Raw genomic sequence first — 20,222 nt, 5'->3', positions numbered from 1 at the left:
ATTTGTGTTTTTTCCCCACACATCTAAGAAAAACTGTATGGTTCATTCTGTATTCATTATTCTTGGTATACAAAATGAATACTGAGAGATGTCGGAGAACATTTAGTAAATAGATAGATAGATAGATAGATAGATAGATAGATAGATAGATAGATAGATTCGATTTCTTATAGCCACCCAACTTTGATAGACTCGAAGGGTCATACAAAGCCATTAAAATGCAATAAAACAAAAAGATTTCTAAAGCATGCTTTAAAAAGGGCCTAGATCAATTCATTTTGTCAGCCATAAAAAAAAAAAACTTATTATATTTCATTATTTTAAACTTTATCATGAGCCAGACCTGAGCAGGCTTTTTGAGAGAAAAAGAGAAGGAGAGTTGTCTTTTGTTCTGATAAGGCATATTATGGTCTTTTTGGTAATTATAAGGGGAAGAGGAAACTGCAGCCTTTAAATTTCAATTTCCTACGTTTTAAAGTGATGAGTAGAATAAAGAAGTAGAACTCCCATATTGCCTAGCCAGTGGGAGAGTGTCTTTACTTCTATAGCAAGGGTGTAAACTGACCTTAAATTACAACAAGAAATAATATTTAGAATTTATTGGACTCCATTATGTTTGTATAGAAAAAGACTATCCAAGACAGCATGATTTTGGAGATGTAACAAGGACAATGCCTCTTTAAAACACATGTTATACCATGTCCTGTACTCCCTAAGTTTTGGAAGAAAGTAGTGGATCATATAAATGTGGCTGTGCAACAAAAGCTAAAATTTTAAAGTTATTTTATAACCTTGTCATCTACGTCTTTCTTTCTTTTCTTTCTTTTTTTGATAATCTATTTATCTTTTTGTATTGTATTGTTTCTTTTTCTTTAATTATTTTTTCTTACTATTTAAAAAAAAACTAATTAATAAAACATTCAAACAAAGCAAACAGATTAAATTAACATTAATTATAATCAATATTAAAAATTATCTAGAATAATTAAGTACTATTAAGAAGAGGGAAAAGGGCAGCTCTTTGGTTCTTTTAAGACTTCTGATATTCCATTCCATAAACTAGGGAAAATAACTGAGGAGACCTGGTCCCAAATCCCCACAAGATGAGCTGTTAGCACCTGAAAACGGACCTATCCTGACAATGTTCCAGATCACTACCTGGACAATTGTAAAATATTGTGGCTGGGAGAAATCCCTGTTGGGACAGATGTACAAAATTAGTTTTTGTTTTTGTTTTCCCCTGTGTTTACTTCTCCACATGATCACTGCCATTCCTTACATATTTCTGCTAACAATGGATGTGGTTCTTAAAGCTGTCACAAAAAAAGAACTACACACTTTGTCTCTTCTTTAGCCAGGTTACAACATTCCCTTCCATCTCTTCATTTGAGCCAAACAGATGCCCATGAAGGGATTCCTTCAATACTGGAAAAAGGTAGAAGTTGCAAGGCACCAAGTCTGCACTGTTTGATTTAATTGCTCTTTCAAGGTTGTGAGTGTTGAAATCTAAGAGTCAGAGAAAACTCAAAAGATACTGAGTATTGAGTTGGAATTTCCCAAAATGGAGTTGGTGAAATTTCAGAGAAAAGATTGTGCACGTGGAAGCTTAACCCTGGTGGTACACTTAGGATGTGTAGTAAAAAAACAACAACAACAACTCATTTTTTATGGTTGTTGAAGAGTCGTTCCTCCTAAAATAACTGTCTCTTTTAGTTTTGCTAGAAATGTCACCCTCAATTGTAACCTTTTGAAGTAGGCCCATTGTTACACAGACGCTCCCAGGTTTGGCTTACGGCCACTCACTCACAGCCTGTTCAGGCATGCAGATCTTGTCAGCCCCCCTTGCTTTCTACCTGGGTATTCCAGATAGGTGTGGCTTGAGCAGACAAGACACACAGCCCTTGTCAACAGCTGGGAAATAACTAGCGACACATACCAATCACTTCCAACCAAACACTGAGGCCCAATAGATTCTTTGAAATACATGGAGACCCAGTGAATTTAAAGCAACAGCAAAACTTTACTGGTTGACTAGTCTCACATATTCCTCCCCATAGCATTGAGTTAAACAGGAGATGCCACAAAATGGGGCTCACTCATCACCCACTCAGAGCATTACAGGGTTTTTTTTTAGGTATTCTTGCCAATAGGTTTGCTGTCCAGCTGACATGGAGATACAATATTTCAGGAAAACAGATTTAACACATTGAGAGATTGAGGAAATTAATATAAAGACAAATAATACAAACAGCAAGATTTGAACAATGTTCCTTTTAAGTTGGTTTGATGGGCTTCCTTGCATGAGAGGCAGGGTATATAGAGCAGTCAAATACCCAATGGCACAAGCCCCCCCTGAACTATATGCTGGGCCATGAGTATGAGCTTCATGCCCACATAACAAAAAGAAACCTTTGGGTGAAAATAAAGGGGTGGAGGCATAGGAGATATTGTCACAGATAAAAACAGGAGAGTTGGAGGGCAGTGGGTGTTTATGATTCTCAAGGTTAGTGAAATACATACATTGAGTTGCATAAAAGTCACTCTCCTCTGCTTTGTCCATGGTTTTGGTTCTGGAGAAGATCCAAATTTAAAGAACATTCCCTTCCACAAGTCATTAGTAAAATTCTTTAAAGCAGTAACATCTCTTAATGTCTCTAGGCTTGAGGGAAGTCCAAAGAAACAGGTGGATGTGGCCTCTCCCACTGTGAAAAGTCACCCTACACAAAAAGCTGAGTTGTTCACAGCTGCTTGTGCCAATTCTATGAGGGGAAAAAAGGGTTTGAACTGTGCTTGCAGGGCTTCTAGGCATTGTCCCAGGAGGAGTATTTGGATGTTTGTCTTCATATCTTCGGTCCTGTGGATGAAATCAAGAGAGCAGGGGAGAGGGGAAAAAGGGGGGGACAATAGAGGGAGCAGTGGCACCCTTGGTTTGTGTCCCCCACTAGGACACACTAGTTTGTGTCCCCCACTAGGTGGGGTGAAATTATATCTAGGACTGAGAGTGGCCAACCTTCCATTGTGGTCCCAGGGCTGAAATCTGGAGTGGCAGGCCCCAGTGACAGAAGATCTGTTGGAACAACAAACTTGCAGTGGTGTCTGCAGTATTATTGCATGTGGGGTAAGTTTCCACCCATTCAGAAAATCCTCAATGTAGTCCAGGAAAATTGTGTGCCATGTCCCAATCTGTCTCTGACAATAGAGTAGGAGTTGCAACTTGGAGCAGTTCTGGTTTTGAACCTGGCATTACAAGCTATTAGTAGTGGTGGGCTGAACAATTTCTTGATGATTGGGCCATGTTGCAACTTGACATGCTGTCAGGCTCTGCCTGCTACTCAATACGAGACAGACGCTAATTTAGGAGAAATCAGGTTCTGGCTTTATTTAAGTATAGTGCATGCCTAGTGAAAAGCTGAGAGTGGAGGGAGTGCGCTGGTACGGGATTTAAATAGCCCGCGCCGGTCAGCGCTCCCCCCTCTTTGGGTTGTGTAAGCCTCAAGCCCCAAATGTTCCATTGCTGGTGGGTGAGGGGTCGCGGGGCCCCTGCTGTTGCCCCAGGCATCTGCTTAATCTTCTTCCTCCGGCCGGTGATGACTTTGAGCCGGGCGATAATCTTCCGTGCTTCTTTGACAGCTCCAGGCGTGCCTCGTGCTCAGGCATTGTCAGTTTCACCCTTTGTTACAATGTATCTTTTTGAATGGCTTTTCTGGCTGGAGTCATTACCTTTTTGCCAGTGTGTGTTGCTTGCCTTTGTATTTACTTTCATATCTTTTTAATCCCTTGCCCCTGTTTCCTTGTATTGTTGTGTGTGCCGTTGTGCTGACACAATCAGCACAACAATGCTCATGACATACTGCCCCCCTTCCGAATGGTTAACCCACGGGTTTGTCGGGGTAAGCAGTGTGGAATGAGCGCATTAGGTCCGGTGCCTTGACGTGTCGAGCAGCAACCCATTCTGGGTGGGGGAAGTGTTTCCACTTCACCAGGTAGTGTAGAGTGCCCCGCTGCCTGCGCAAATCGAGTACTTCTGTCACTTCAAAATGTTGCTGGCCGTCTATCATCACCGGGGGGGGGGGGCGTGCTAGGGTGCCACCGGGAGGGACGTGCCAGCTTTAGAAGGCTACAGTGGAATACCGGGTGATGTCTCTTTAAATTGTGTGGCAGGTCCAGGCGTACTGTGACTGGGTTAACTATTTGTGTTACCCGGAACGGCCCAATGTGCTTGGGGCCCAGTTTCTTAGAGGGTTGGGGTGATTTTATGAATTTGGTAGAGAGATAGACCATATCTCCTACCTGGAATGTCGGTTGCTGGCACCGGTGCTTGTCTGCCTGTTCCTTGTAGGCTGTCTGCACTTCTTTCAGCGCTTCTGTGATTACTGGCCACGAGTCTGCTATCTTCTGTCCCCAGTCACTTGCACCCATTGGGGGGGGTGGGGGTTGTGGCAGCTCCGGGATGGGGACAAATTCGCGACCTGACACCACCTCGAATGGGGTTTTCCCCATGCTCGTGTGAATGGTATTATTGTAGGCAACCTCTGCGAACGGGAGTAGATTGACCCAGTCGTCCTGGTGGTAATTGATGTATGAGCGGAGGAATTGTTCTAGCGTGGCATTGAGGATCTCCATGGCTCCATCCGTCTGGGGATGCCAGGCTGTGGATAGTGCTTGTTGGGTCCCAATCAGTTTTATAAAGCCCGCTAGAACTTCGAGGTGAATTGTGTGCCCCTGTCGGTCACCAAGCGTACGGGACATCCATGTAACCTATACACGTGTACGAGGAAGAGTTTTGCCAGCTGTTGGGCGGACGGGATCGCTAAATGCGCCCGTTTAGAGAAGTAATCTTTCACCACCCAAATGGTTGTTTTCTTTTGGCTGGGTGGTAGATCGACTATAAAATCCATGGAGATCTCCTCCCATGGCCGGGAGGGCTCCGCCACTGCTTGCAGCAGTCCCTGGGGTTTTCCCGGTGGCTGTTTGGCCATCACGCACACTGGGCAAGATGCTACGTAGTCCTTGATGTCCTTTCTCAAAGAGGGCCACCAGAACTGCCTCCGAGTTAGGTGCAGGGTTTTTAGAAATCCGAAATGTCCAGCCTGCTTGCTGTCGTGCGATCTGCTGAGGATCGCCCGTCGCTGTGATTCGGGGACGTATAGTCTGCCTTCTCCCCATGCTAGGTCTTGCTCCCTTGTAACTTTGTCGGGGTTGGCTAGGAGCCAGGGGTCAGATTTCAGGGCGGCGATGATGTCTGCCCATATCCCCCCTGGTAGTTGCGGTCAGCGCCGTCTAGGACCGGGTTGGCTTGCGGTTGGTTGAGCCGTGGGGTTGGGCTGTCTCCGTGCACTGCTCCGGGTGGTCGCTGTCAACCCCAGCTGGGAGGCGGACAGTACTGTCCCTACCACATCGGGGACGGGCTCTTCGTCTTGGGGCAGTTGGGAGAGAGCATCTGCCAGGAAGTTCTTCTTTCCCGGCATGAACTTCAGCTGGAAGTTAAACCAGCTGAAGAACTGAGCCCATCTGACCTGCTTAGGGCTGAGGCGTCTGGGTGTCCGGAGTGCCTCGAGGTTGCGGTGGTCTGTCCAGACCTCAAACGGTTGGGTGGTCCCTTCAAGCAGGTGCCGCCATGTCTCCAGTGCCATTTTTACCACGAACGCCTCCTTCTCCCATACGTGCCAGCGCCTCTCCGTCTCTGAGAATTTTTTTGACAGGTAGGCGCATGGCTTAAGGATTCCTGTGGGGTCCTTTTGAAGCAGTATGGCACCCAGGGAGAAGTCAGACACGTCGGCTTGTACTATGAATGGCCGTTCTGGGTTCGGGTGTGCGAGGATTGGCTCCGTTGTGAACAGTGCTTTCAGCCTGTCAAACGCTGCTTGACATGCAGGAGTCCAGTTAAGTACGGCCCCTGGGTTCTTGACTCTGCATGTTTCACCGACCCCTTTGGTTTTGAATAAGTCTGTTAGGGGGAGGGCTATCTCCATGAACCCCCTGGCAAAGGATCTGTAGAAGTTCGTGAACCCGAGGAAGCTTTGAAGTTGGCGCCTATTGCGTGGGCATTCCCAATTCAAAACTGCCTGGACTTTTGCGGGGTCCATTTCCACGCCTTTCTTGGAGATTTAGTACCCTAGGTAGTCCAAGCACAATTTGTGGAACTCGCACTTGGACAATTTGGCATAGAGTTTGGCCCCCCTTAATTTGTCTAGGACTTGTCTGACCAGCCATTCATGTTCCTCCTGTGTCCTCGTATAGATGAGGACGTTGTCTATGTACACAAGTACCCCTTTAAATAGGTGTTCATGTAGCACCTCATTGATGAGTTGCATGAACACCCCCGGGGCCCCCGCTAACCCGAAAGTCAATACCTTGTATTGAAAGGCGCCGAGGGGACAGTTGAAGGCTGTTTTCCACTCGTCCCCCGCTTTGATTCTGATTCTATAGTATGCTTTGCGGAGGTCGAGTTTGGAGAACACTCGGCCCGTTGACAGGTGGGCGAGCATGTCTTTTACGAGGGGCAGTGGGTATTTGTTGGAGAGGGATGTGGCGTTCAGCCCCCGGTAATCGGTGCAAAGCTGTAAGGTGCCGTCCTTTTTTTTCCGGAAAAGGACGGGTGCTCCGACGGGTGAGTTTGCTGGCTCTATGAAACCCCTGGCAAGGTTTTTGTCGAGGAACTCTCGGAAGGTTGCCAGCATCTTCTGGGTCATGGGGTATATCTTTGGTTTGGGTAAGGAGATGTCTGGGAGCAGTTCAATTGTGCAGTCCGTCTTGCGGTGGGGGGTAGTTGGTCTGCCTCCTCTTCTCTGAAGACGTCTGCGAAGTCGGCGTATTGGTCTGGTAGTCCTTCTGGGGTTGGGTCGGTGTCTTGGGCAACCCCTTCAGCCCTCCCCACTGTCGGAGTGGGTATCGTGTCTGGTGCTGGAGCTTGGTATGTGCCATCACTGAATTGGATGGTACGCATCCTCCAGTCTACGCGGGGGTTGTTGCTTGCTAGCCACGGTATGCCCAGCACTATGATGGGTTTCCCTATTTGGGTCACCAGAAAGGTTATTTGTTCTTTGTGGGCACCCATTGTGAGGGTGACTGTCCCGGTCTGTTGCGTGGCTGGTTTCCCCCCCGCTGTTGAGCCATCCAGTTGGTGGAATGCCAGCGGTTTGGGGAGGGGGAGGTATGGCAGATTGAGCTTCGCGACGATGTCGGGGTGAATCAGGTTTTTGGAGCACCCAGAGTCCACTAACACCACAGCCGTGGTGGCTCTGGGGCCGTAGCTGAGCCTGATCTTCGCTGTTATGATGGAACTTCCATCGCTCTCCTTGTGTGTGTCATGCCCCCTCTTCACCACCTGTCCTGCAGCACGCCTTAGGGCAGGTGGGGAGCATTTCCCACCAGTTGTCCCAGGGTGTCGCTGTCGTCCCCTGTGAGGTAGGTGTCCGCGTCCTCGTCTGGGGCTTCTAAAGCTCCTGTCAGTCGCCGGGGGGGGGGGGGTTGCTGGTTTGAGCAGCGTTTTCAGTGCGGGTCGGGGTGTGCAGTCTGGTGCTCTGTTTGCAAAGCAGTCTGCCACCTTGTGCCCCATTTTCCCGCACTTTGCGCACGGTCCGCGGGTGAACCTCCACTGTTGATCCGCATGTCCGGTTGGACCCGTGTGCGGGTGGGGGTCCTCTTGGGTAAGACAGGGATTAGTTGTCTCCGGTTGACAGCAGGAACATGCGGTGCGCATGTTCCACTTTGCCGGCGAGGCAGATCCATTCATGAAGTGAGGTTGGGTCATCCCGGTAAAGTGCCCATTGAAGCACTTCTGCGTTGAGTCCCCTTTTGAACATTTCGGTGAGGGTGGCCTCTGACCACTCGGAGATTTTGCCCGTGAGGGCTTTGAATTCCAGGGCGTAATCAGCTACAGTTCTTTTGCCCTGTCTCAGTGCTTGCAGTGCGCACTTCGCCCTCTCCTTCGCCATTGGGTCTTCTAAATAGTGTTTCAAGTCGGTGAGGAAAGTATGGAAGTTTGATAGGGCTGGGGACTTGGACTCGTATAGCTGGACGTACCAGTCCGCTGCCCGGTCTTGCAGTTTGACGGCTACTGCCAAGATTTTTTCAGCTTCTGAATCAAAGTAGTGTCCGTGGCGGGCCATGTATTCTCTGGCATTGGTGACAAAGAAGGACAGCTTCGTGGGGTTCCCATTGAAGGTAACTGAAAAGTCCCTTGGGAACCTCGTGTGCTGTGGGTCGCCCCTCCCCGTGCTTTGGCACATGGGCTCTGCCGGCGTGGATGCACTCACCATTGCAACTTGCATGCAGGCATGCCCTCTCCCATTCGGGGTCTGGTTTGGGGTGGGTACCTGCGTTGGCATCGTCTTGTAGGGTCCGTTGGTTATCAGGGACTGTAACATGGCTCCTAGGTCCCGTAGTTGGGCTTCCATGGCTGTGAGCCTGGCTTGCATGTCCCTGTCAGCTGGCCGCGATGTTGTTGGGAATGGTCTGGTCGGTGTTTCAGGATAGGTGAGCTCCCAATTTGGGTAGGGTGGCTCCATCCAGTGTTCTACCCTGTCGGCCCAGTAACGGAGTGATTGGTCCGCAACTTCGTCCTCCGCTGTGCTTCTTGCGGCTGGGCTGAAGCTCCAGGACAGGAACTGGGGTACGGTGTGGGCCGGGAGGGTGCCCGTGGCTCTGGTGGAGTGCGTTGTCTCCAGCCATTGCAGGGTTGCCTCTGCCTCTTGCTGGGTCTGAGACTGGAGAGTGGGATGGGCAAGGAGGGTGTCCGTGGCTCCGGTGGGGTATGTTGCCCCCGGCCGTCGTCGGGTCGCCTCCGCCACCTGCTGACCGTCTCGTCCGTCTTGGGTGTGGTTTGTCGGCTCCATCATTGCTCCCGGTTCTGCTTCTCGCCGTCTGGTTCCTCCCGCGGCTCGTCTCCATCCAGTGGGTCTTGGCAAGGTTGGATTTTGTGACTCTCAGCTTTCTGTCAGGCTCTGCCTGCTACTCAATAAGAGACAGACGCTAATTTAGGAGAAATCAGGTTCTGGCTTTATTTAAGTATAGTGCATGCCTAGTGAAAAGCTGAGAGTGGAGGGAGCGCACCGGTACGGGATTTAAATAGCCCGCGCCAATCAGCGCTCCCCCCTCTTTGGGTTGTGTAAGCCCCAAGCCCCGAATGTTCCGTTGCCGGTGGGTGAGGGGTCGCGGGGCCCCTGCTGTTGCCCCGGGCGTATGCTTAATCTTCTTCCTCCAGCCGGTGATGACTTTGATCCGGGAGATAATCTTCCGTGCTTCTTTGACAGCTCCAGGCGTGCTTCATGCTCAGGCATTGTCAGTTTCACCCTTTGTTACAATGTATCTTTTTGAATGGCTTTTCTGGCTGAAGTCGTTACCTTGTTGCCAGTGTCTGTTGCTTGCCTTTGTATTTACTTTCATATCTTAATCCCTTACCCCTGTTTCCTTGTATTGTTATGTGTGCCATTGTGTTGACACAATCAGCGCAACGGTGCTCATGACACATGCCTTTGCAAAGGTCTTCTCCACTCCTTCGTGTACCATGTTGTGCAAATCCAAAATAAACTTTTCCTTTTCCCCCAATTTACTTATCTCTGCTATCTCTGTGAGGGTCTGGATGGGGAACAACAGGCTTCAACTAAAACCTGGTAAGACAGAGTGGCTGTGGATTGATGGCCCCTCAGGTTCCAGGAAGTTGTCATCTTTGGTTTTGGATGGGGTGGCGCTGCCCCATTCGGAACCAGTGCAGAACCTGGGGGTCCTCCTGGACTTGCGACTCCTGCTTGAAGTGCAGGTGGCAGTCACAGCCAGGAGGGCCTTTGCACATCTTCGGTTGGTGCGACAACTACGCCCATTCCTGGACCGAGATGCCCTCCAAACAGTCACTCATGCCCTTGTTATCTCCCATATAGACTATTGCAATGTGCTGTACATGGGGCTACCCTTGAAGAGTATTCAGAAGTTTCAGCTGGTCCAGAATGTGGCTGCACATTGATGGGTGGTGACATAAATTTAATTAAATAAATAAATAAGGTGTGTGCCTGTTGGGCATCCTCTACTTCTGCCTCTTCTGTGCTGTTAGAATTTGATAAAAATGCCCCTAATTTCAAACCTATAGTAGAAATAGCAGCCCAAGAGGTATATTGGGTGGCCTTCTCCCACCATGAAACCCCATAGTAAGCCAGATTTCCTGGTCTGGTGTTTGAGAAGCTATAGGGGGCAAGGAGTTTTGGGTGGCCAAAACTCTGGGCAAGAAGTCATACTACGTGTTTTGTTCAAGAATGGAGGCAAAAGGCAGATCAGGCTTGGATAAATTCTCTAGTGTGTAAATCCTCCCATGTGATTTCAAAATGGGCCAGAAAGGGCTATTAAAGGGGGTTACTTGTTTATTTAGAGCACCTTCCTTCTCTACATTGCTAATTATCTCTGTGATCCCTGTTTCATCAGCCTTTGGAAATGGGTTTTGTTTTGGGCGCATTACAGGGGGGCCTGGTGATCTCCACCTGTACACTAACCTGTGAGGCAGACGGGGCTGCAATGGATATTTGCCTACCTAAAGGAAAGTGTTTAATAACAGAAGTTTCAGCTCCAGTGTCTAACAGAGCCTGCATAGGACCACTGCAGTTTAAAGCAGAGAGGTAATTCCTCACACCATTAGCGTCTTTCAATTTTTTTCCTTGATACTGCCAGTCAAGACCCATGTGTTTACCTACCAAAGCAGTGGGGCAGCCCTAGAAGTTGACTAAGGGGTGGGGGGTCTGAGACTGAAGTTTCCTCAGGATCCGAGATCGCAGTTTCGTCTTCTCCCTTTACAGCTAGGACTGAAACTTTCCTTAAAGCTTCTGTTAATTGCTTCAGTTCCTGTCAGAGCAGCGAAAACGGCTACTCTTTCTCCTTAACTTTCCCTGCATTTTCCTCTTCTGATCCATGCCTTCCTTGCTGATTTCTTTGTAACAGCTCCACCCACTCCTTCAAGCTCCTAGTAGAAGCCCCATCCCACCTCTCCTAAATTTCTCCAAAATCTCCCAGCTTTCCCCACATTTGCACATGCTCATCCCCATTCCCTACTCTCTGCCCCTGATTGCTCCAAAACTTCTGATTCCTGCTGTCTCCCCCACTTCTTTCCCACCTATCTTTTATTACTCATACCTCCCCCACATTCTTTACTTTACTTTCCTCCTCAGCGCTTCCAAGAGTTTTCCTTGCTTCTCGCAGACCTGTTTCCAAAGTGGCTAAGTCTAATGGGTAAGCTGCATCCACGTGCCCAGTCCAAGATTGCTCGGGATGCTGCAGCCCACCCAGCATTCCTTTTAGAGACTGATTACTCCAAGGGCATTGCATGACGTCACTCATCGTTCGCCCCTCATCCCTGTTATTACGGGTCTCTGTTCTGGCTATGAATTGATACCATAAATAGCAATGGCAAAAATATAGAGGGTCCTCTTTCCCCTGCTGATCCCCAATGGCTTTAAGTCATAACTGGGTACCAGTCATCACATCTTGCACCATGTTTTGGAGCCCCTGTAAGGGTCACCGGGATTGGGGGGATAGGGATGTCGCCAGTAGGTACGCCATTTGGTGCAGACTTCAGGATATGTTAATACGACCCGCTCAATCTCTTGGTCAGAGAAATTGGACTGGAGGCTGAGTTGATGTAGCCTCCAGGTCCATTTGAGGGGGTCAGGCCTCAAGGCCCCCAGATCTGTAACAATCTGTTTCAGCATTCCTCCCGATAACGGGGTATGAGTGACTACTTGTTCCCACTCTTCCCATTGCTGGTTTTGGGCATTGGTGTACCTTGTTTGTGCCTGGGTTTCCACTATTGCTATTGAAGCCCCAGGGAGCTTGTTGCTTAATTCCTCAAAAGACTCCTTCCCATCAAAGGGAAAGTCTGAGGTTTCATCAAGGCCTGAGTGTATTAAGCAGGCAGTTTGGTAAGATTGTTGCCTTACTGTCGGCGCAGTCCCTCCAATTTACTACATTCTCCTCATGCTCGGTGCTTATTCCTAGCAGAGGTCTGTGCCAGGTCCTTTAAAGCTTCAATTTTTAGTTCTTGTGCAGCCTGTTTTTGTTACCATTCCTCTTCCCTTCTCACACTATCCTTCAGTTGAGCCAAGGTCTCCCTTAGTAACACCATGTGGCACTTTTGCAGCTGGTAATCAGCCTGTAAAACATGGTGGTTATTTTTGAGTTGTTCCAGGTCTCCTTTTAAAGAGCAGTTCTCTGACTGCAACTGTGTGAGGAGCTGGTCCATATGGGACAAGCTAACTCCCAACATTACTGCCAACATTCCAGGTAAATCTTTCTATTTCTTTCCTCCTCTTAATTTGTACAGCTTCCCAAATTCTATCCTAACATCCCTCCCTGAATACACTGACTTCATTTTCTCCTGCAAGTCACCAATAGGCAATCACAACTTCTTAACAAGTTTCTCCATCATTCACCATATACCAAACCCATTTCCCCCTCCTCAGGATTCTCCAGTGGAGCTGTCGCCTGGAGGCAGGTGGTGACAAAGCACCCTTTTGTTGGGCACCCCGAAACTTCCACAAAGGCATAAGTGATCAGTCAAATAATAAATTGAAAGGGTCCAAACCATGTATCCCACTTTTGACACCAATAAGAATGTTACACACACGCTCCCAGGTTTGGCTTATGGCCACTCACTCACAGCCTGTTCAGGCATGCAGATCTTGTCAGCCCCACTTGCTTTCTACCTGGGTTTCCCAGATAGGTGCAGCTTGAGCAGACAAGACACACAGCCCTCATCAACAGCTGGGAAGTAATTAGGGACACACACAAATAACTTTCAACCAAACACTGAGGCACAACAGGTTCTTTGAAATACATGGAGACCCAGTGAATTTAAAGTAACAGCAAAACTGTACTGGTTGCAAGGTACATTTGCTCTTTCTCACACACACACATACACACATGCTCATCCACACTTACCTATGTCCTTCCAAACTAGGCTGACATGCACTAGCTAGAGGGACAGAAGCCGCCAAGTCTGGATCCAAAGACAACTCAAGGAGCGAGTGGGCTTTGGGACCTCCTTTATCCTGTAAAGTCCTAGCTTTGTTGATTCACAAGTAGTTGTTGATGGGATTAGGGTGGCGGTTTCCTTTTGCTCAAGCCCAACTGCCTTTCTCTAGTTCAGGTGACATTTTTTCTTTGTTTCTTTAACGACTTGCTTCATTCTTGCCTACCTCCCTGAAGGGATCTTTTAGGCAAGATTCCTGGCTTTGTCCTCTCTGCTTACCTGCCTGCTCCATCTTTAAGTTATGGCAGCTTCAGCCTAGTCTCACACCATACTGGCTTTTAGACAGACACTGTTTTAAACGATTAGCAAATAGTAATTGTCAGGACAGCTTCACTCTGAGGAATCTGAGACCATGGAACCTGTTCTGGGAGAACTGGACAAACCTCATCTGAAGGAAGCTCCAAGCTTTCAAGCAGCTAAGGCTGAACTGCCAAGCATTCATCAGGAGCAGATGCATCCACTCTCAGGGGAACCAGAGCTGAGGAGACTGCCCAGCCCCAGAACACATGCAATGGAGAGCAGAGCAGTAGCCTTCAAACAGCAAGAGCCATTTGGTTGTGCTTCACACAGTTGATTTCTGAGTCTTTTTGCTAAATTCTAGAACAGCTTCTAGATTTTATTGGCCATCTGTCTGTGCCGCACACATAAAAAACTTGTTTCTGCATACTTTCTCCTCCTCTGGCCTTCTTCTCTGCACAATCTACTTTAACAGCCATTATCTTTTAAGACCACTTTTCATTACATTTACAAGTGGGGGTCGTCTTATACATGGGGGCGTCTTATAGACGGAAAAATACGGTACTCTTTTTGGCCCATATCTGCATTGAGTGAAATACCTCTGACTGTGTTTCTCAAAAGAGGGACTTAGCTTGCGAAGCAGCTCTTGTACCTCTAATAGAAATAAAGCTTGTAACCAGAAATAGTTCCTGTGGGGGGGTTGGGCAGTGGAGGGATAGGCAAAGCATATATCTCAACTGGTTACAGCCAGCAGGAAGAGGGTTACAGGGTAATGGAGCTGGCACGATCAGAACTGGATAAGGTAAATTGAGATTAACAATTCCAAAAAAAGGAAAGAATGAGATAAAGGAGAAACCTAGAAGACATTACAAACTTTCAGTCCCCATCTCGCTTCTCTTTGTGAGCTGGAGGCTGTGAGATGCTGGAGAATCTGTACAATTCAAATCCCATTTCCAACATGTTTGATTATTTATAAAGTTACCTGCCATAGCTGGAGATCCTGAAGATTGAGTTTCCTCCCATTCAACATTCCCTTGTGCTGTTGTTGGCCCAACCTCATGGCGTGTAAAGCATGAGCCACAGCATACACTGCATTGTATATACTGTAACTATCACTGGTCATCCTCATTTCAAAAAAGGCCCCAGGAAGGCTTTCCAGTTTCTCCTTCCCTGTACAGACTCCCTCAGATTCTACATTCGCAGATGGATTTGGAAACACACAGCCAAATGCTTGCTCCCACATATCTTTGAGGAAACCATCCTCTTTTGATGAGAAATGGTTCCTTGTCTGGAGAAAATGCTGGAATCCTGCAACTTCATTTGAGTAAGGTGCAAAGTTCAGAGCACCGTGGAGAACTTGAATATCCAAAGTCCTCTGATAAAAGAATGATGCAAGATCCTTTTGGGAAGCCACGATCCACACCTTACCTTTTGGATTTATAGAAACCAGTTCCATTGCAGGTAGATGTAACAACCATCTTAAGTTTAAAGGATACTTTTCATTGATTATGAAAGCATTGGCTTTGCTGTTAATAAAAGGATGAAAGGTTTGCACAAGTGATTTCATCCCATCAAAAACTTTGGTGATATAAAATGCTCTGAATTGTTCCAAGAAGGCAGAGCAGATGCCATGGAGAGAAAACATTGAAAAGATTAGGTGCTCAAATATTCTTCCACCAACTCCTTTCACAAGCACCCCAACCCAAGTCCACCTGAAGTGCAAAAGGAGTTGAATAATCCCCCTGTAATGAAGTTCTTCACCTGGAGCCATGCGGTAGTAGAAAGGGCTTTCATTTGGAGAAGAGCCAGTTGGGAACTAAGGAAATAAAAAATAGATGGGTAAATAGGAAACCCAGAGAGCGGTAAAGTATGACAGACAAACAAAAAATGTGTATCCTCTCTAAATTAAGAGTTCTGAAATACCTCAGCATACGCCTTCACGTAACTTTTTTCCACAAGATACTTATCAGACTATGGTTGGACTAGATGATCCTTCTGTTCCCTTCCAAATCTACAATTCTACGATAACCTGAATTCTCAAGGCCAAAATTGCTTCCATAAAGACCCTGACATCTGGACCCCTGCGTTGGGTTGGTATTCATATATTTATTTAATTTCCTGCTTACTCTACTTACATATTTACTTAGAGTACTTTTACCTTGCCCCAGGTTCAACTGCCTGCAAAAATGAAGCAAAGCACAATATCAGTCAAATAAAAAATAAATAATACAGTCTCAAGTAAGAGGAAGCAACTAAAATGTTTCATGAGAATTTTATATACATATATTCAAGTATATATAAAGAAATTTACCTCTCTTAATTGCTTTACTGAAAGTTTTAAATAGGTTATCCAACTGCCTTTCTAAAAAACTTCGCTATTAAAATTTTGCTTTACACTATTTCAGACTTTTTTGAACTCTTTCTGCTTATGTGCTTGTTGGCTTATGATGTTGAATTTGCCAGCTGTCAGACTGCTTCTCCAGGGAGAATCCTGTCCATTACTCTTCAAGTAACTCTTCAGCTCAAGTTAATATGAGATATTGGGGAAAGGGACAAAACATCAAGGAGGTCTTACAAGGGAATGAAGCATTTTTCTGCTGCATTGTAAAGAGTAATGAGACTTCAGACTCATAACATTGCATTTGCTGTAATGATTCCCTATGGTTCTAAATTCAAAGATATATTTTCCTTTCACTAAAAAAAATATTGCTCACTAAGATTTAGTATTTGAATACCTTTCCATTATGCATTATTTCTTTCTTCATATATCACAACAACCTTCTCCCTTGTTGAGAGACAAACTCTTTATTAACCTCCAATATTTTATCTTATGATATAGTCAATAAAATTTCTTAAATATGCTCCATAGGGAAATGTACCTGAAAGTTAATTATATCTTAAGGTCTTGCAATCCCCTACATCTCAAACAACAAAGCCAATCCATCTTACCTGTGGAACTTTGTAAGTGTCTAAAATATGCACCATATCAAAAGCGATTCCAGGATCAATGGTCCCGACAACCGATATGTGTTTGTTCAGAATGCCACAGTGGTAATTGGGAACAAATTGGCTCTGACTGGAGAAAAGTTCCATTGCAGCATGATATGTCTGTGCCCCAGCATAGCTTTCAAGGATTCTGAAGCCCAAGGTGATATTAGGTAAGAGCTGGAAGTCTTCATTGATCTTCTTCACAGCAAATATCATAGCCAAGATATGCTGGTAATACTTAGTCAGGGTACTGAAAAGAGAAATAGATGCTGTATCAAATGAAATTCTGCACCGGAAAAGGGGAATGAAACTATATACCATGAAAAAAAATATATTGAAAGCCAATAGTCATTCTTTCATGTTAGCTGATTAATAGGTTAAGCTTCAGGAAAAATATTTATAAGGTAATAATCATGGTTTCATGTTAATTGGTTTATATAATATTACTCAGTTTAAAAATTGTGGAATTATTTTTAGAGGAATGATCACAGGCTATTTTTTTATCTCTTTGCTACTTTTGGCAGTTCTAATTATGTGAAGCTGACCAGAAAACGCTACAATTTATGCAGTATAGGAGGAGGAAGGAGTGTTAGATGTGTTCACTGCCTTGAGTTATATATAAAAATAATAAAGGTGGGATAAAAATAAATAAATAAATAAAATAAGCTTTTGTGGTGGTATAAAAGTAATTCTTGCTTGTACTTCAGCTAGATATAGGCAGTCTTCTACGTATACACTATATTGTGGAAGCCGGACAAAATTCTAAATGTATGCCAGGTTTGCTAGTTTTTGCAGTCACTTAAATTAAAATGAAACCATATCTAGGGTAGGAAAAAAAGCAATTAATCCAATTTCACTTTCCAAGTGTACAATGCTACGGTCCGTGTTACATGCTCAGGAATGATTCTGGTCAGCTTCACATAATTAGAACTGCCAAAAGTAGCATAGAGATAAAAAAATAGCCTGTGATCATTCCTCTAAAAATAGTTCCACAATTTTTAAACTGAGTAATATTATAAAAAACAAATAACATGAAAACATCATTATTACCTTCTAAATATTTTTCCTGAAGCTTAACCTATTAATTAGCTAACATGAAAGAATGATTATTGGCTTTCAAGATTTTTTTTTTCATGGTATATAGTTTCATTGCCCTTTTCAGGCGCAGAATTTCATTTGATACAGCATCTATTTCTCTTTTCAGTATCCTGACCAAGCCTGGGCTTGGAATGCTGGACTGTTGGTGGAAGGGGGAAGGAATGTGGAGGGGGGTTATAACATGCCTATGTGCTTTTAATTAGGTAATTTGCACGGGAAAACCTTAGTTGTGACTTTTTGTTTCGTTTCTATTCTATTCTATTCTATTCTATTCTATTCTATTCTATTCTATTCTATTCTATTCTATTCTATTATTCTTCAAGAAATCTGAAATCTGCATTTTATATGGATGCATGAGTTAGAACCTTATTGAGTCAATTGTGTCAGATCCTTAAAATTGGCTGCTGGAGAGGATGTGTTCTGGTCTTTTTGTTTCCTCCTTAGCTTTTCTACTCTCTCTTTGGAATGGTCTGTAAATCTGGTTTATCTCTATGTGTCTGTTGATAGCTGATTTGTCTGAATGCCAAGCTTCCAGGAATTAACAGACCACACACTCACTTGCACTGATGCTGTTACCTAGTTGGTTAATGAAACGTCTGCACAAAGACAGCCAAGCTCAGAGAGCACCAAGGCCTGCACAGTTCAACCCTGATATGCATATATTCCCTTCCATTGGAATGTCCTGAGCATACCTTGTGGTGAAACTGTGGTCAGGCTGTAAAGTCTTCCCTGGAACTGTTGTGGGATCAACACAGGACACAAAGAAAAATAATCAAGGCTGACTGCAGTATTTATTGATTCAGTTGATACAGTGTGCACTGAAAGGGAAATTCACCAAAGAAGGGTGGGTGTTTCTCCTGCCAACAAAAGGAATACACTAACATTATACACATTTCTGAAAAGGGGAAGGGAAAGGTAACACAAGCATACTAATGAGCAGTAGATCTCTGGGGTTGCTTTTTGCCCCCTCTGCCAACTACTTCAGAGAAAGCAATTGTCTTAGTGAAGAAAACAATCAGGTCATATGGAAGTGGGAGGCAGTAATGTAGGGGTGCCAGATGCAGGAAGGAAGATTCACTATTCTGGGGCAACTGGAATGGGCTGTCATGGGAATCGATAGATGAACTTGCCATAAATTGAATTCAAAAGATATATTATTATGCTTTTAGTCTATTATTAAAACTGTTGTATTAGTTAGTATAATGTCTGCCCTTATACTAAATAATACAACAGTTTTAATAATCTTTATAAACCCCAAAAAGAAAAGGCATTTTGAAACAATGACCTTAAATTAATTCTAAACACCATCCAAATAAACATCTTTTTTTAAAATACTCTAATAATCTTAATCCATATCCTTAAAAACAAATACCATCAGTCAAACCCCAAAAGTGAACCAGATAAACATTCTTTAACCCTTATCCCACTTCAAAATGGGATGCAAAGCATTAACATACTGTGTCCCCACAATGTGAGCAGAGATTTTCTCTTGAAAAAATCAAAAGGCCCAACTTCTCTTCAGAAAAAAACTTTATTACATAGGGACCCCTTATTTTTCATAACATTTCACCAAAAAGTCAATTTTACTTATGGCTTGCAGATCCCTCTCTCTGTTGAATCTCTCCAACTCCACTATCCAATATTCATCCAGCATCTCAAGTTAAATCCCAATCTCATTGTTAGAAGAAACATTTCTCTCATATCTGAATTCCTCCATTTCATCCACTACATCCCGAACGAAATGATACATTTTAAAACTCATATTTTCCACAATGTCCTCAATATCTTGTATTAAAACGTGATAGGAGTCAGAAATGATCTGTTTAAAATCTTGATGGAAGTCAGAAAAGATCTGCTTAAAATCCTCGATTTCTCACACAGTAGATTAGGGTGCCCGTAGGAGCTTAACCAGTGAAAGTTGAAGACAGGAAGAAGTTGCAGAATGTGTTTACACAAGCAAAAAGGAGATATGCAGACAGTTCCCAAGAGAAAGTAGAAATAGAAAACTGAAAGTTCAAATCAGCCAATTCAACATGTAGGATAATGTTAAAACCTTCAGATTTAGTACAAAAATAACAACAGGGAGTCTATTACTTACTCTCGATTCTCCTCAATATTTGGAGACAAAATGAAGTCCAAAACATAAAAAGAGTTTTTTTTTTTAAAATCCCAAAAATAACAATAAGAACCAAGACATCCCACTACTCCTTGCTGTACACATACTTAAAAACAATATAAATAGGTTGATTTAGAAATGGCGTGGCAACTCTTATTATCCCTTTAAGGCTATAGCTTGGCTTGGAACATAGTGATGTCCCTGCCTGCCAGATAGCTCTTATGAGTGGAAAGGGAACACTGTTTGCAATCTTCTGGCTGCAAGCAGCCATCTGGAGGACAGGTGGATTGATTCCAGGTTCTTTCCTTTTTCCAGGAAACACTCCTAGGCTTAAGGGAAACCTATCTGAGCCCGAAAAAATACACCATTGTCAGCTCTGCATGCTGTACCAAGGGCACAGCTGTACAGTCTGTCATGTGCCCACTGTATGTCCAGCACATTCTTCACATTTCAGTTTGATTTAGCCTGCTCCATTCATTAGAAAAACTTTCCCCACATTATATTTCAACATGCAACCCAATTGGGTCATTCTAGGACAACATTCAAAGTTAAGCTATACATTGTCTACTGAATGATCAGTTACAGTGTGTTGGCCATATCAGGCAAGGCAGCAGATTTGTTTTGTGGCTTGATTTAAAAGTTACATAGTAAAAGCTACTTGACTTAAACTGTTGTACGGGGAGAAGGAGGACTGATTAAGCACTATTTGAGGAGTTTCTATGGGGGAAACCTAAAAGGAATAATCTCCCTGTTCCAAACAAACTGAACAGTAGA

General features: G+C 44.7%; 1 protein-coding gene across 1 annotated transcript in view; it reads right to left on the bottom strand.

Moving 5' to 3' along the window:
- Positions 1–8,837, bottom strand: part of LOC134496707 (vomeronasal type-2 receptor 26-like) — a 46,234-nt gene extending 37,397 nt beyond the window's left edge. Inside the window, exons 1-2 of the mRNA XM_063302416.1 lie at positions 8,259–8,837; positions 6,498–6,701 (exon numbers count right to left, since the gene is read on the bottom strand). Of these exons, the coding sequence (XP_063158486.1) occupies positions 6,498–6,701; positions 8,259–8,837 (783 nt within the window). The remainder of the gene's footprint in view (positions 1–6,497; positions 6,702–8,258) is intronic.
- Positions 8,838–20,222: the final 11,385 nt, after the last annotated feature.

This window comes from Candoia aspera, chromosome 4, assembly GCF_035149785.1.
Source record: "Candoia aspera isolate rCanAsp1 chromosome 4, rCanAsp1.hap2, whole genome shotgun sequence".
NCBI lineage: Eukaryota > Metazoa > Chordata > Lepidosauria > Squamata > Boidae > Candoia > Candoia aspera.
The sequence above is the reverse complement of the archived record's forward strand: the minus strand, read 5'-3'. Positions and strand labels throughout refer to the sequence as shown.